General features: G+C 44.3%; 1 protein-coding gene across 1 annotated transcript; it reads right to left on the reverse strand.

The window, feature by feature from the left end:
• Positions 1-728: 728 nt before the first annotated feature.
• On the reverse strand, positions 729-12227 carry LOC109775641 (uncharacterized). The gene is made up of 3 exons (XM_020334359.4): positions 11552-12227; positions 11226-11449; positions 729-1574 (listed from the first exon to the last, which is right to left on the reverse strand). Exons 1-3 carry the CDS (start codon positions 12171-12173, stop codon positions 951-953), a joined length of 1470 nt encoding a protein of 489 aa, XP_020189948.1. The 5' UTR covers positions 12174-12227; the 3' UTR covers positions 729-950.
• Between the last annotated feature and the right edge of the window lie 5368 nt (positions 12228-17595).

Consider the following 17595-nt stretch of genomic DNA (forward strand, 5'->3'; position numbering starts at 1 on the left):
GGGGGGGGATATGAACTTGTTTTTCTTAAAGAAAGTAGTAATTTCAAAAAAGGTCGAAAAAACATGAAATTTCTTGGCAACAAACTTGACTTATTGTCCTACTCATAAAAAATTGGAGGCGAAATGACTTTTGTGGTATTGTCAAGGACAGTCAAAATCAACACTATATTAGTTGTACTATTCGTTCTAATTGTCAGGGACAAAAAAAATTATGCTCAGATTTTTTACAGCGGTTTTTTGTTGTCAGATTCTTTTTGTGAGGGACAAAAAAAAATTATGCTCAGATTTATTTTTTTGACTTATTTTCCTGAATTGCTAAAAAAATCCCTAAAAATATTTATAGGGTTCATCTACCTCCAGGTTTATAGGGATATTTTCCTGCTTGTTAACCAATATAAAGCGCCAAAAGGCATTACATCGACAAGAAATGGGCCCTCTTATCTGGTGATGTTTTGCTAAGAGGAGATGGCATTTGAAAACATTTTGATGGCAGTTTTAGTTAGTCGGAGGGTGGCAGATCGACATTTTCATGGATGAATGTTCAAAAATGTTACCCTCCTAGAAAATGTATGCTGTTCTGAAGAAACTGTCATCCCTGGGGCAACAAAAAATGCAAGCAAAACCGTTCAAAATGCAAATTGTTACTCCCTCCGTTCCGATTTACTCGTCGTGGTTTTAGTTCAAAAACCACGACAAGTAAATCGAAACGGAGGGAGTAGGTCATAAACTTATGTCGATATAATTATTTTCCCTGTGCAAGGACTGAACCAAAAGACTAGTTGACCGAGACAGCACGGCCGTAACTCATTATACAAGCATATATAAGCTTAACAGCCATCGAATCTGACTTGTCTACAGTACCACCGCATAACACATGCTATGAACCATACATACATGCATTAGATAAATAACTACTGTGCTTCCGGCAACTAGAGCCAAACCAAAGCCATTCATATGCTAGGACACGGCATGTCACGGTAATGTGGCCAGTACGGGAGAAGAGACCAGGCGACAGTGACTTCCATCTTACAAGAGAAAACTTCAAGTTTAGCATAGCTTCTGGAGGATGTCTTAGCTGCGAGTACTCCAGAATCCCGTCGGACAGATCGATCCACCAGGTGACGCGCCATGACAGAGACTCTCAGCTGCCCGTCGTCTTCAACAGACACAACACTTCGTGAGAGCTGTATCGGGCCATCAGCTGCAACAGGCAATTTGTCGTCTCCGAAATCAAGCAACTCGATTTTCTCCTCGTCTATGCTGGCGGTAGTGGCTGTAAATACACCTCTGAAACCTTGTGGCCACTCCCCGCCAACCACTTTCACACTGATGGTGGCCTCCACGGAGTGAACCATGTCACCCAATGTCAACTCCATTGTGCTCAGCCTGCTAGCCCTGACGCGATTGAACACATAGGATTTCATTGAGCCGGAAATATAATAAGGATCGACGTGATAGCTTAACTCTTTATCCTCAGATTCAGTGGCGCCCTTCACTTTCAATGCAACCTCAAACCACACAGGATCCACCACCACAATAGCACGGCTAGGACCTGTCAGTGTCAGATACGGATTCTGCATGCAGACATTATTTAGTAAGTAATGTATCGTTTATCTCAAATAGGACTGCAGCATATATGACCAATATATGTTGAAAATAAGAGAATGTGCATTCATCGACAAACAATCATAAATAAAATGAAACCTAAGCATAATAGCTTAAATTAAATATCTGTCGATAGCAAGCACAGAAGAAAGGTAAACTCGTGACATGCAAAATTAAGATGTAATTTAGAGCCAGTAGATTTGAGTCGAGATAGGTAAGAAAGCATTTCAAGTCTTCAAAGCTGAAGCAAGTTAACAAACATATGTAAACTGAACCCAAAGGCATTGAGCATCATCACAATGAAAACATAACTTGCAAAAACATGTGTAGTCTGCAAACAACATACAAAAAAGGGGGCATATTATTAGGGTGTTCATATACTACTAAAAACAGATATCTCAAAGGTTAATTTGTCAACAGATCACAACAGTGTTCAGCATTTTCAAGCAGAAATTTACAAGAGAACACGATAAAGTAACAGGCACAAACAAAATAAAAGAATGGTCTCACACAGACCAGGGGACGCTATGGATTCGAGAATCTACCTACGCCTTGTGGGAGCACAACTAAAGAGGTCCAATGTATTCTCAAAGAGAACAGACAAGAGTAGGCTAAATGTTGTAGGCGCTCTTCCATAGAATTCTCCCACCCCCTCCCTTCCCGTCCAGCTCTCTCAAATGGGATGCGATCACACGGCTTAATAAAATTATAATTGTCCCAGGCGCTCGCTGCCGCCGTCCCCATCAAACACCCAGGCAATGGAAGGCCTTTGTCCAGTGCATAAGAGAGGCAGGAAAAACAATTCGCCAGAGAAAAAGAAGGGAGGAGCCAAGGAAAAGGAATAATAGAATGCCACTCCAACGAACCAACCCTCCCAAAGCAGGAAGGAGGCAGATCTATGGCTTAGAAAGGAAACCGTCGGAGAAAAAAAATTGGAGCACCAAATCCGGTGAGGATAACTGAGAAATGAAACAGGGATTTATTGATGCCTGAGGAAAAGAGAAAGGCACCAAAAAGAGGACGTCGCTGAACAAGGATCTAGCAGACAGTGAGACACCATGGACAAAGAAGGTGTGAATCCTGCATAGGCTCCATCGTCAATGACACACCCACCAAACCAAACAACTTGCCATCAACATGGACAGGCGGCAGCTGGGAAGTAGATGGGAGGGTGAAGCCAGGGCCAGACTCTGCAGAGGAGCAGATCCGCCAGGGAGCCATCCTCAACTGCTTGCATGAGCTCCAGCCGCCAGGTATAGAGCAAGGAAGAGGAGAAGACTGTCAGGCTACAGACATGCTCTGTCTTTAGTTAACAAGCTAGCGGATGGGTTCAGTTAAGGGACGGAGAGGATGCAGCGTCAGTTAAGTCGATCCAACGGTTCGCAGATCTCACCGTTGCCTGTAGCGTTTCACGGGTTGCCATTACCGTTGTCGTCCTTGTACTCGGCTACAACAGCCTGCGCAGAGCGCGTGTATGACATTCATTCATCTGAGAATTATCTCCAGAAACCCTAAACATATACTCCGCATATACTCTCTGATCCCGATCTAGGAACTACGAACCCTAGCACGAATTCCTCCTCTCGATCCCCTCATAGCAGTACTGGGGCGTGACAATTGGTATCATGAGCCAGCACTTTCCTCGGCGGTGTGATCGTATGGGGCGGTGCTGAATTTTTTTACCCTCCCTTCCCTCCCTCTGTTTCGGCGGCGGTGTTGGTGGCGCAGGCGGCGGTGTTGGGGTGTGGCGGCGGAGATCGGCAGCGTTGGTGGCGGTAGACTTCATTCGGCAGCAGCTCGTGGTCGAGCTCTGGTTACCAGAGCTCCTTGCTTGGAGTAAAATCCCAGGTGCTACGGCGGGTGATGCTGCACTCCGGGGGCGTCATCATCTAGGCAGCGGCAGGTATCATGTCTCTCTGTTCGGGTTACCGCATCGGCGGCAGTAATATTCCTCTCAGAGCTCACGGTACGCCATGGGGCGAACTAAGGCAACGTTGGATGAAGCAGAAGTGGCAGATCTGTTAGCCATGAAGGCCGATTTTGCAGTTCATAAGGGTGAAACAGAGGAAATCAAAGAGGATGTTGATTTGCTTCGCAAAGAGGTACAACTAGTCCATACCAAGTAGGATAACATGAACAAGATTATTGAAACTGTCCAAACTGCTGGGATGGCCCTCAATCAGCAGCTCTCAACTATCACTGCTGGGGAGTGGTAGTGAGAGACCAGGACGGGCAAATTATCACTGCAAGAGCAGGGAGGCAGGAGCGTGTGGTGGATGCATTTGGGGCAGAAATGTGCGCCATGGCTGCAGCGGTCGCCACAGTTACTGAATTGGGGGCCTTCAGAGTGGCTTTTGAAACTGACTCGCAACTGCTAGCGGATGCCCTTGACCTACGGAAAGTGGATTCTTCCCCATATGCGGTGGCCATCGAAGATATCAAATTCCAACTCAAAATGTGGTTCTCTAAGCAGGAGGTGCTGGTGTGCCGTCACGAGGCTAATTCTGTAGCGGATGCTCTAGCTAAAATTGGGCGGCTAAGCCCATCAAATAACTCTTGTATGTGTTGGGACTCAAATTCTGTAGTGGCTGTTTGTGCTTCAGGTGATATGCCTGAGCACCGTTGATTTATAAAGCTTTGCTTTACCCTCAAAAAAAAAAAACTATCACTGATGTGCTTAAAACACTGGGAACAAACAGCAGTCACCGCAGGGCAAAATCCTCAGACTGATGAGGGAAGAAGGGAACAGTTGCAAGCAACAGAGCAAGGACAGCCAAGCACTGATCCTGTTCCTGAAACTGGGGATGGAACGGTCAGACCTTTAACTGAAGAACTTCGAAAGAGGTTATCTATAGAACAAAAGAAAACAAGGCAATACACCTTATTGAATGCTCACAGACTACCTCCTATTCAAACAGGAAAGAGATCAGCACCTCCAGGTTTTGTCAGAACTAATTTCCAGGACATTACTTCTGAAGCTGCTTCACCAACAGCACAAATGAAAACAGCTAGAACTAATTTTGCTCCTCAATCTAGTGCTCAGGATGTATCTGGTCTGTGGGATGAGTATTATAAAACATATGAGAAAGAAATGAGAACTCAATTCTTGAAAAACATTACTAAGGGCCCCAGAATGGAGTTTCATAAATTTGATGGTGAGAACCCAGGGGGTTGGATTAGGCAGTGTGAGAAGTACTTTCAAATGGCTGGAGCTCCTAGTGATTATAAGGTGCCTCTAGCTCAATTGTATATGACTGGCAGAGCTGATATCTGGTTAAGGAGATCTGGAATAGTTAAGAAACAATTATCTTGGCCTCTGTTCTGTGAAGAGATTTTGCACAGGTTTTCTCCTACTAGTTCCTATGATCTCACTGAGAGATTTAATTCTCTTAAGCAGAACAACAACAGTGTCAATGAGTACACTGATCTGTTTGAAGATCTCATGGCTGAGATGCAACAAGAAAACCCTACGTTGTCAGAAGAGTGGTTCATTAAGTGCTATGTTAATGGTCTGCGGCCTCACATTAAATTTCAGCTCAGACCTTTGAGACCCCCAACCCTGACTGAAGCTTACTGGTTAGCAATAGATATGGAGCAATCTTTGCCTGCCAAAAAGAATTGGAAATCTCAAAATGAGGGAGGAAAATCTCCTTATAATGCATTCAAGTCAGTAGTATTTGACAGCAAAACTACTGAGTACAAGAACACTAATGCTACACAAAAACCAAGAGAACCAGGCAAGTGTTGGAGATGTGGTGATGCTTGGTTTCATGGCCACAAATGCAAACAAGCTCCAGTAATTAACATGCTAACTGGAGAGGAGCCAACTGACCAAACAGAGGAACTTGACACTGTTTCTGAAGAGGAATTGGAAGATAAACCACCAGAGCAAGAGAAGTGCATGAAAATCTCCTCCCAAGCCATGGAGTCTGACAGCGTTAATGCTATTTGCATCCTGATTTCTGTTGGTGGGAAACAAGCAGTGGCATTGGTGGACTCCGGGAGTAACTCCACTTTTATGAATTTATCTTTTGCTCTCAAAACTTCTTGCACAATATTGAAAGATAAATCAAGATGTGTGTCAGTTGCTGGTGGGGGAAAGCTGTGGTCAGGAGCTTATATACCAGAAACTACTTTCACTGCAGCAAAACAGCAGTTTCAGCAAACTTTTAGAATTCTGGAGATACCAGGTCATGATGTGGTGTTGTGTTGTGACTGGTTAGCAAAGCACAGTCCAACTGCATTTGATCACATCCAAAGAACTATCACTGTCAGGACAGGAGAAAATACTTTTGTTCAAATTCCTGCTTGTGACACTATTGAAAATGCAACTGAAGTAGATGAGAGGGAAATGTGCAAATTAATACAAAAAGGTGCAACAGGGTTTTGCCCTTTATCTGATAAACTCTCATGTGGAAAAGAAAATTCCAACTCCCACACCTCTTCCAGTTCCCAGGGAAACAAATGATTAGGCAGTAGCTACATCTTCCAATTATAAACATTTGGTATTACCAGATATGCCTTTTCAGATCAGGGAAGTACTACACAAATTTCAGTCTCTCTTTGATGAACCTGAAGGCCTTCCTCCTAAATGGGAATTTGACCATGAAATTCCCTTACAACCTGGTGCTGTTCCTCCTTACTCTAGGCCATACAGAATTCCACAGACAGAGAAATGAGATGGAACATCAGGTGCAAAAACTGTTGAGATCTAGAGTTATTAGACCTAGCCAGAGTCCATATGCTGCTCCTGCAATTCTTGTTAGAAAAAAGGACAATTCTTGGAGGCTGTGTCAAGATTTCAGAAAATTAAATGCTCTCACTGTAAAAAACAAGTTTCATATTCCTGTGATAGATGATCTGTTGGATGAATTATGTGGAGCAAAGTATTTCACCAAATTAGACCTCAGATCAGGATATCATCAGATAAGAATGAGTGAAAAGGATATTCAGAAAACTGCCTTTATCACTCACTTTGGTCATTATGAATTGGTGATGCCCTTTGGGTTGGCAAATGCTCGTGGCACTTTTCAAGCTCTAATGAACCACATTCTAGCTCCTTATCTTAGGAAGTTTGTGCTGGTATTTTTTGATGACATCCTTATCTTTAGTGAAACATTAGAAGAACATGCGTCACATGTGGAAACAATACTAGCAGTATTGCACAAGGAACAACTGTCAGTTAAACTGACTAAATGCTTGTTAGCAGTCCCTCAAGTTGAGTATTTGGGACATGTAATTTCTGGAGAGGGAGTTTCTACTGATCCAGCTAAGATCAATGCTGTTACTGATTGGCCTACTCCTAGTAATGTGACTCTGTTGAGAGGTTTCCTAGGTTTGTGTGGGTATTACAGAAAATTTGTAAAAGATTTGGAGTTATTGCAAGGCCTTTGCATGAAGTGCTCAAGAAAGACAATTTTCAGTGGTCTGCCTTGCAACAATCTGCTTTCCAGGCTCTCTAGACAGCTCTAGTCACTGCTCCAGTTCTTGCTCTGCCTGATTTTTCTCTTCCATTTGAATTAGAAACTGATGCATCTGGAAGTGGGTTGGGAGCAGTAATTATGCAAAAAGGCAGAGCTATTGCATATTACAGTTCAACTCTATGCCCCAAAAATGTTGCTATGTCCACTTATGAAAAAGAAGCTCTAGCTATCGTTGAAGCTTTAAAAAGGTGGAGGCATTATTTTGTGGGCCAAAAGTTAATAATCAAGACAGATCACCAGAGTTTAAAATTTATGACTGATCAGCAACTTCACACAGGTATGCAACATAAGCTGATGTTGAAGTTATTGGAATTTGACTTTCAGCTGCAATACAAAAAGGGAAAGGAAAATGTAGTAGCAGATGCTCTCTCTCGAAAATATTCCCTAAATGCAATATCTCTGGTTACTCCCAAATGGACAGCAGAAGTGGAAAAATCCTATGAGCAGGATCCCAAATGCAAAGTTTTGTTGGAAAAATTACTGCTAGCTCCTGATTTTTCAGATCAGCATGATGTGTTGAAAGGAGGGATTATAAGACACAAAGGCAGAATATATATTGGTAATGATCCAGAACTGAAGTACAAATTGTTCACAGCTCTGCACTCCTCGGCTCTGGGTGGTCATTCAGGCAGGAAAGTATCTTATGAGAATCAAGAAAATATTTTACTGGCCTGGGTTAAAAGCTGATATGGACAAATGGATAACTGAATGTCCAGTGTGCCAAAAGAACAAAGGGGAAACTTGTCACTATCCAGGCCTGCTTGACCCTCTTCACATTCCGGACATGGCCTGGACACACTTGAGCATGGACTTCATAGAAGGTTTGCCCAAATAACATGGGAAGGAAGTTATATTGGTAGTGGTGGACAGGCTTACTAAGTTTGCTCATTTCATTCCATTGGCACACCCTTTTATTGTTGCTACTGTGGCACAAGCTTTCATTGACACTGATAAAACTACATGGCCCTCCAATTGCTATTGTGTCTAACAGGTACAAAATATTCACTAGCCAACTCTGGAAGGATATTTTTCAGTGCTATGAAGGTGGAGTTGCGCTACAGCTCAGCATACCATCCATAATCTGATGGTCAAACTGAACGTGTCAACCAATGTATTGAGAACTACCTCAGATGTTTATATGCAAATCATCCCAAACAGTGGGTCACTCACTTACCTATGGCTGAATACTGGTACAACAGTTGCTTTCACTCTTCTCTGAACAAAACACCATTTGAAGCACTTTATGGATATCCACCTCCTCAAATCAGCGAGTACATTATTCATGATAACACAGCAAGGGAGTCCTTGACTGACAGACAAGAACTGCTGTCGACCTTAAAAGCAAATCTTCACAAGGCACAGCACAGCAACGCATGAAGAAATTTGCTGACAGGAAGAGAGTGGAAAGATCCTTTCAAGTAGGTGACATGGGGTACTTAAAGATGCAACCGCACAGGCTTAATCATGCGTTAAGTCAGCAGTTCACAGATCTCACCGTTGCCTGTAGCGTTTCACGGGTTGCCGTTACCGTTGTCGTCCTTGTACTCGGCTATATAACAGCCTGCGCAGAGCGTGTGTATGCCATTCATTCATCTGAGAATTATCTCCAGAAACCCTAAACATATATCTTATAGTACTAACAGCATATTCTCCGCATATACTCTCTGATCCTGATCTAGGAACTACGAACCCTAGCACGAATTCCTCCTCTCGATCCCCTCATAGCAGTACTGGGGCGTGACAAAGACTAACAGGCATATCTGGTTTATTAGAAAGATTACAACACCTAATGTCATAGTAGGGGCATACAGGCCTCCATCCCTCTTCTTTCCACTGCTGGAACCACCGGAGATGGGAGAGAGAGTGAGGCCAGAGGAGGAGGTGAGGTAGGAAGAGCTTCAGGAGAGGGAAGACCACATGGGTAAACAGCTACTTAGGGAAGAAGTCTCAACTGGTTGACACTGTCTGATGGTGCTTATTTGAGTAGTCTAATCTCTTGTTTCAATCGCATAGCAACTTTTCTCTAGAGAATAAAATCCAGCTGTTTCTTCAGCTGTGTAATAACTCGGATACAAGAGAATATGCCGAGTTCGATTTCATTGCAGGTGGAGAACTTGAGAAGCAGGGTGTGTGGAGAATCCATGGTTGGATTGAATGGAAGTTGCCATGGCCATGATCGATCTTGAATTGGCTTCTACTTCCGTCTTAATGCATGTGCCGCTGAGTAAGATTTATCCATTGCTTATGTCCCCTTATTTATCTTGTATGCTCGAGATATTCATCCAGGAAATTAGTTGCAGGCCGAGTTCGGCTATTGTACATCTGTTATTAAAGTTAATGTAAGTTCTTCCGGCCAGGGTTCTTTGCATTGCCTCACTCTTCTATTGATTGCTAAACCTACAGCATTTGTATTTAATTAGGCTCTTGCTGAAGACAGTGATAGTGACCACGTGTCGATTACTACAACGTGTGTGCACCATCCAAGTGCCAATCACATGCATGTATGTTCAGATGGTTCTATGCTTAATCTCTCGCTGATGGACACGAATGCCAGTCATTGTGGCAATATAGCTAAGATAACCAATTTGCCAAAAAAAAAAAATTATGATGACCACAATGAACAGAGGCTGACCAGATCATCAGACTTTAACCGTAGACTGCTAAGCCAGTGTGTGTATAATCATGTTCTTTTACAAAGCTGGAGCATCATCCTTTTTAGAATTTTTGCACAAACTCTGTTTTAGTCAAACCATGACCAATTAATTAAATTTATGTGTCATACTATCTAGTCATGTATATTCTTGATTTGTTCTCCAATTAAGTATATCACTTCTTTTATGACTTCTAGTCTATGTTTGCATTGATGAACATGATATATTATTTCTTTTCTTCAGAAGAAATTGCAGTAGCTGGCAAAACTCTCATATGTTCTACTCCCTCCGTTCCTAAATATAGGACCTTTTAGAGATTCCACTATGACTACATACGGATGTATATAGACATATTTTAGAGTGTAGATTCACTCTTTTTGCTCCGTATGTAGTCCATAGCGGAATCTCTCAAAGGTCATTGTGTGTGCGATTTGGAAAATCTATTCACTTGGCCGGGATATAGCTGTTCTGCTAGTATGTACTCCATACTCTTAAAGAAGTTATATACTACTATACATTTTCTGAAGTGTACATACTCCATATTAGATACTCTATAAATACAGTATACCGTATACTGCATACTCTTAAAAAAGTTATATACTACTATACATTTTCTGAAGTGTACATACTCCATATTAGATACTCTATAAATACAATATACCATATACTGCATACTCTTAAAAAAGTTATATACTACTATACATTTTCCTAAGTGTGCATGCTCCATATTAGATACTCTAAATACAATATACCGCATACTGCATACTCTTAAAAAGGTTTCTATTCATATTACAGAGTGCATACTCCTGAAAATGTGACTACACTTCAGTGTCGGCTAGTCTATTGAGTTGCAACTTCAGTGTCGACTAGTGTCGATTAGTCACGCTTAGTCTATGAGTCTCAACCTCGGAACGACTCATCGACTCGTAAACCTTGTTCTTACTACATGCTCCATACTATTTTCCCTTCAAAAAACAGTGTACTCCAACCAGAGATTTTTGTTCCATCTTATGGAATAATAAACATGGTGGTATTAATGTCCTTATCCGATCAAGAACTTTGTTCCATGTGGCGAATAACTAAAGAGGTGTTTGAATTAACATCACTTGCTGGATTACTTAATTAATAAAATTAATTAGCGCAATGTCTAATGGATTCTGAAGCATCCATTAACCCGATCAGGCTGGTGGCACAGGAAGGTTAAATAACGATGGATGCCTAGGGAGTAACTACACGGGGGAGTATGCAGAAGTCTTCATATACATGTGTGAATGCCAATACCAAGTATACACGTGTTTCATCTTCGTAAAACCTACAAAAAAGTAAATTATTTTCTCCTTCCACTTTAGTTTCTAAATCTGTAATTTGATCATATATTTACTAATATCATCGCATTGTATAACACAGCTGAAAAGATCAGACCAAATAGTGTCCATGGAGGCATATGCATAGGCACCAAACAATTGTCAGCGGCAGGAATACGAACCTCCTTGTGGATCTTTTGGCAGTTATCCCTTTCGCGCTCGAAGATAATATTGCGATTATGATCCAAACAGTCTCGCGCAGCAACGACGCCAAACACTTCCAGCGGCCAGTGCACTCCATCTTGTAGTCCTGCAACTTTGACTGAAAAGACCTGCAGAGTTCTTATGGGGTGGGCTGTGCCACCAGACGACTTCTTGTCCGTGTAAAGCATGGATGGGATACGCGCTGCATATTATCAATGTCAAATTGTCAATCAATCAAGATGCTTACAGCTAGCAGTAATAATAAGCAGCAATGGAGAGGGGAAGAGGCGATTTGGCAGCTTACTGTTGTCCTCGAATTTACCGAAGGATTTGGGATAAAGGTATTCCCAGAACTCGCGGAACTCCTTGGCCTCGAAGGCACGCCAGTCGGAGGTATCCTCGTCGGGATCCATGTCCCTGAGCCTCAGGGCCTCCATGTCTTCCGCAATCCACCTCTTGCGGCACTTGACGGCCTCGGGGTCTCCCGTGGCGATCCACTTGTTGAGGGCGCTGGACTCCTCCGGCCGGTCCTCGTTCCTGCGCGCCTCCTCCGCCTTGGCTCTGTACACGGCCGCCGCCGCGACGTCCTCCTCTGTCATCGTCTTGACCGGCTCCTTGATGACGATCCCCTTCATCCGCGCCAGAATCTTGGCCATGGCTGCTTCCATAATCTCCCTTGTCCTCGCCAGATCTTCAGATTCCGCTGGGCTGCTCCCCACCTCGCTGACGCTCATCTCCACCGGAACCGCCGGCGCCTTCTTTGAGCTCTTTCCCGTCTCCGTCTTCCGTTTCTTCATTTTGCGGCCGGGGCCTCCTCTCTTCATCCTCTCCCGCGCCTCATCAACCTTCCTCATCGCCTCCCTCCTCTGCATCAACATATAATTAATGTAGGAGTCCACTTCCGCCTCCGCCTCCGCCTTCGCCATCGCCGCTCTGCTTATGCGAAGAAACCCTAGACTTGCTCTGTCTGGGTGGAGTATATCTGGCCATGGGCCGGGCCGGGCTGGGCTTGTGCCGGGCCTAAAAAAGCCCACGACAGAAAACTGAGGCCCAGGCCCTCCCAAGGCCTACCATCAGGCCTACTTTTCAAGCCCAAGCCCGGCCCATCCAGTAAAAAGCCCTGAAAAGCCCTTAGGGCTTAGGGCCATGGGCCGGGCCTCTTCCTTAAAATGCCAATATGCCAAGCCCAAGCCCGTCCAGGCCCTGCTGGTGGGCTCAAAACTCAGGCCCAAGCCCGGCCCATCGGGCCCATCGGGCCTAGGCCCTGGATTTTAGGGCCGGGCCTGGGTGGGCCGACAGGGCCGGGCCTGAGATGGCCAGGACTAGGGTGGAGGATTGGGGATTTGTACTGTTGAGAGGTCAGGCTAGGCAGTACAAACATCTAGAGTGTTCGGTTGGGCTTCCCCGCTTTGGATTTGGGTGCGATGGCCCAAGTGGCCCAACCGTCACCTTCTGTGTGGCCTAGAGTAGGAGCATTTTCGCTCCCGTTGCTACAAAAAAAAAGGAGCATTCTCGCTTCAAAAAATATAAGCAACATTTCCCTCATGTTAGGGTTCTATTTCTCCGAGAAGGGATTGCGCCGACGTCTAAAGTTGGTTGTCCCTGCCGCTGTTCTACCTTTGCCTTGGTTGTGCGTCGTTGCGGTCTCTGTATCGCGCGGTCCTGGGATAGGACGCGGGAGACAACGGATTAGGGTTTCTTCCACCATCCCGATCCGATCTCAGCCGGGATAGAAATCTCTGATGGCTTCTGACGAGGCTTCGAGAAGTTTTTGCAAGAACTAGGGCTGCGGGTAGAAGCCTAGGATGACGTCATGTTCGACGAGAAGGAAGTGCCAGCGGAGGCAGCCTGATGGGTTGCTCTGGTGAGAGTTCACAACGAGAAAACCTATAGCCAGACTAGGTTCTTTAGGAATACTAGATGGTACCCCGTGCGTTGCTGCGGGAACCAGTTGCAATATCTTTTGATGACATTCAATTGTTTATCCTTAGCAATGCATATATGAACACCAATGTGAAAGTTACATGTTATCTACGGAAGTTATCTATAAAAGGGAGCTATGTTCAGTTAGGAACTTGGAAAAGATACAAATAAATCACCACAACTAATTTGGAGCTGCATTAATTAACGACACAATAACTATATCTAAATTGCAACTACATATGGAAGAAAATGCAGAATTGACTTAATAGCAACAATAAAATATCTTATAGAGATATTATAACAAAACTAAGTGAAACATTTTTTTAAATAGAACTTACGAAAACTTGTTTCGTCTGTGAAACATGACGTATCCTAAAGCATTAAAAAAAGTGCACTAAACACTAAATATGCACAAAGCAACTCCAACAAATCATTGGGAAAAAATATCATCTTAGTTATGGGTCTCACAAACAAATGATGGTTGAGGTGAAAGATGTAACATGGATAAGTGATTACATATAATTTATAATTTTTGCATGAACACTTAGTTGTTCATAATTGTTAAAACATGTTAGAGAGTTAGACTGCGTCCATTACTTTTCAAAATTGATTTCGATAATGTTCTGGTACTATAATTGGTGATCTCTATAAAAAATCGATGAAAATATATTGTTCCTTCTGTTACACAATAAATATTTACAACTGGATAATCATACGTATGACTAGTAGAAAACGGGCCATCAGTCCCGGTTCCAGAGGCCCTTTAGTCCCGGTTCTTCAACCGGGGCTAAACCGTCGGACTAATGCCCACCGCTTTTAGTCCCGCTCGTGTTACGAACCGGGACTAAAGGGGCTCCACGTGGCCGCTGTGGGGGTGCCCAGGCAGGAGGACCTTTAGTCCCGGTTTGTGACACCGACCGGTACTAAAAGGCAACCACGCGTCAGCAGCTGCAGGCGCTGGGGTATTTGTTTTTTTAAAGAGGGGTTTAGGGTTTTGGAGGGTCTAGGGGTTTTCATATTGTGTTTCACCCTTTTATTTTTGTGTTTACCCTTCAATTCTTCTACGTTTAGGGTTTCATTTTTATTTTATATTTTCCATTCAACTCGACGCTAGCTACTACATATAGCAAATGAAGGAACCATTATATTACACAACATTGTCATGAACATATATAGAGAGAACTGACCTCTCTTTCTTCGTGTTTGGTCGAACAACAAGTTTTCGTATATCTATCTGATGCTACTACATATAGTACACGATCATGCATATATACAATATAACATCTCTTAAGATCCCTAACGTCATCTACCAAAATCACATTGCAATCCTCGATGGTATTCTCCGCCTTCAGGTATGACGTGCTCAACAAAGAATCCCGCAATTCCTCTTGAATTGCTCTTATGCGATGGTAGGAGTCCGTTCCGCTTCTCCCAGATCTAATTTAAAGAAGGGGGTCAATACATATATATGAATGAAACTCAACACAATTAATGGCAATAAAATAAAATTGTGAATATTGTTTACGTACTTTAAATTATCGTGAAGATCTGCCCTGCTCAGAGGTCGAGTGACGAATGAACTCGCAAACGTAGTATCGACATAAATTATTCCCGGGTGCCTGCCACAAGCACTTTATGAGAATAGAGTTCAATCAAAATGATAATCAAGCATGATAATGGTATTGAAACTATAATCAATGAGAGATGCGCGGAACTAGCTAGTACTAGTTACTTGGGGGTGTGCAAATCGCAGCTCCTTTTTCCATTCACCCAATACCAAGCTTGTCAGGGATATACCCCACGGTATGACCCGACCGGATATATGACCCGGCTTAGACTTGGCGTTTCATCGGTAACCCGCCCGAAGGCTGGCGACTCACTAAGTGACCCGTCTGGATCTCTCCACTCACTGACGACCCGGACGGACCTGGTGACTCATTGGTGACCCCGTAGGCGGGTCAGAGGAGCGACAAGACCCGGTGGCCCAGAAGGCGGCTCATGGAAAGCCGGCTCATGTTACCTTAGGCCGGCTTAAGAGGATGGGCATAAGGAGTTTTCCCTTACAAAGGAAGTAAGACTAGGATTCCTACTAGGACTCCACATGTAACCCGCCCCTCCAACTTATATAAGGAGGGACAGGGCACCCCAAGAGGGACAAGTTTCACAAGTTACGTTAAGACAGACAAGTCAATAGCTCTCGAGGGAGAGAACACCCTTGTAATCATGAGCATCACCATGATCAATATCAATGAAGCAGGATGTAGGCTTTTACCTCCACCAAGATGGGCCAAACCTGGGTAAAAAACCTTGCGTTCCTCGATTTCGACCAACCCCGTTCAAGCTACTACCTAGTTGCGATGGCCTCATGACAAGTCCTCACACTAGGACATCTGCCGTGACAAATCCACGACAGTTGGCGCCCACCGTGGAGCCCGCGCACGGTGGTTTGTGTTCTTGGAGGGATGTCTTTTGGGGTCGAGAAGCTCGCGATGTGACGGATGAAAAAGAATCGGCGCAAGGTTCACATCGTCGATGGGCAGTCAAAACGGCATATTCAAGATCTAAGATCAAGAGAGATTAGGATTGGCGATCTGTGCGCCGACGAACAAGTCAGAGCCCGAGAGGGTTAGACAAAAATTTCTCGCGGATCCGTATACAATCTGAAGATTGATTTCCGCTGCAACCCGAGTCGCCGAGACCGAGGCGCTGCCAGATTCGGACGCACAACCGTGTTTTTTTTCCGTTCATAAGTACTCCCTTCATTCCAAAATAGATGACTCAACTTTCTACTAACTTTAGATGCCTGGCTGCTGTTGCTCCTCCACCCGTGATCCACTTCCATCAAATAGAAGTTGACGATCTGTTAGTCGGTCGCAGCCTAGCGGCCCGTCTGCGCAAGCGCTCATATACACGTGCATACACTCACCCCTCTGAACACACACACGCACACCCTACCCCTATGAGCACCTCCGAAAGACTGAGCCAGCATGTCATCTTGAAATTTATGAAGTCACCGCAGGCACCTCGTCATCGACGGGAACGTCTCCCCCACTGAATGCGCATCGCCGGAAATCCTGAAATAAATGTAGAAATAAATGCGAGCACTAGGATTTGAACCCTGGTGGGCTGGGGATACCACAGTCCCTCTAACCATCCAACCACAGGTTGGTTCGGTTGCAGGTCAAGAAAAATAAAACAAAACCAAGAGGAGACGTATTCATCTACTCCCGCGTGAAGATTAAAAAAAGGGAGAGCAGCTGGATTGGTCAAAACAACTACGACCCGGAGAATGAGGAGGACTCGAACTCGGACGCAGCCGTGGCCGTATCTCCACTGTCGGGCCTCGCCTTGTCGACCAGCTGGTGTGCTTTGTGCTCGCCTGCGCCTCGTCGGTTCGGCCGCGCCCGGATTAGTGTCCATGCACCTCCGACGCTCGCACCGGTGGCTCCACCGCCTGCTTACCCATGAGCCGATGTCGCTGCCGTAATTCACTGTAAGCCGCCTCAGTCGTCTTCCTCGCCTCTGCTTTGCTCCACCTACGAGCGGACCTGGCCACGAGTCGCTCGGCCTCCGTCGCCGTGGCTGTAAGTGCATATAGTGCCCCTTAGTGATTTTGGTGTATTGAAGACTTATAGGTTAAGGGACTGATGCGTTTGTGAGTGTACACAGGTCTATAAGTCTATGAGGAGTTTGATATTTATAGAGAAAGTCGACCCCTAAAAATGAATGTCTTCGACGGAAGACTTTGGATTTATGAAGACTTTGAAAGTGAAGAAATTGGTGTGACCATGAAGACTTGATAATCATGCGAGGAATATGAAGCTTGAAGACTTCTATTTTCATAGCTTTATTTTTCTCTTTCTTGAGTCATAAGAAACACCGTAGTGTTAAAGGGGGTCGAGGAAATACTAAGGAAAATTTTCCAAATGATGCTCATCTCAAAATCCTATACGTACCAATCCCTTCGAGTGAAGCCATTGGAAATCTCATACAGTTCAGTCAACTTCTTCAGTGACAGAGACGAAGATCTTCTGGTCTCTGAGGAATTTGTTCTGACTGAGGAGTTAGGAATTCGCCAGTGCAGATTGCCTACGAGTGAGGAACATGATAGCCCAGAGGAATTTGATAGTCAAATTTCCGACCGTTGCTGTGCTATGTGCCAGCTGTCCCAAAATATCTTATCCACCTAACGGTCATATCATTGAAGGGCATTTATGTCTTATCATGTCGGGCTGCTCCCTAGGCTATAAATAGCTGCCCCCTACAACCACTAGCTGGTTGGCTGCTCCGAGAGAAACTGACACTTGTCATTGAGAGCAACCCATCCTCCGAGGACTTTGAGCGAAAATCATCAAGTGAGGAAAAGCCCAAAAACCAAACACCTACAAACCCAAAGTGATTGAGCATCACTGAAGAGATTGATCC

This window comes from Aegilops tauschii, chromosome 1, assembly GCF_002575655.3.
Source record: "Aegilops tauschii subsp. strangulata cultivar AL8/78 chromosome 1, Aet v6.0, whole genome shotgun sequence".
NCBI classification, from domain to species: domain Eukaryota; kingdom Viridiplantae; phylum Streptophyta; class Magnoliopsida; order Poales; family Poaceae; genus Aegilops; species Aegilops tauschii.

Coding starts and splice junctions, on each gene's coding strand:
- LOC109775641 (XM_020334359.4), bottom strand. CDS start 12,173: ATGGCGAAGGCGGAGGCGGAGGCGGAAGTGGACTCCTACATTAATTAT. Junction 11,450..11,551: donor CGGTAAATTCGAGGACAACA/GTAAGCTGCCAA, acceptor GATAATATGCAG/CGCGTATCCCATCCATGCTT. Junction 1,575..11,225: donor GCCAAAAGATCCACAAGGAG/GTTCGTATTCCT, acceptor GTCTGCATGCAG/AATCCGTATCTGACACTGAC.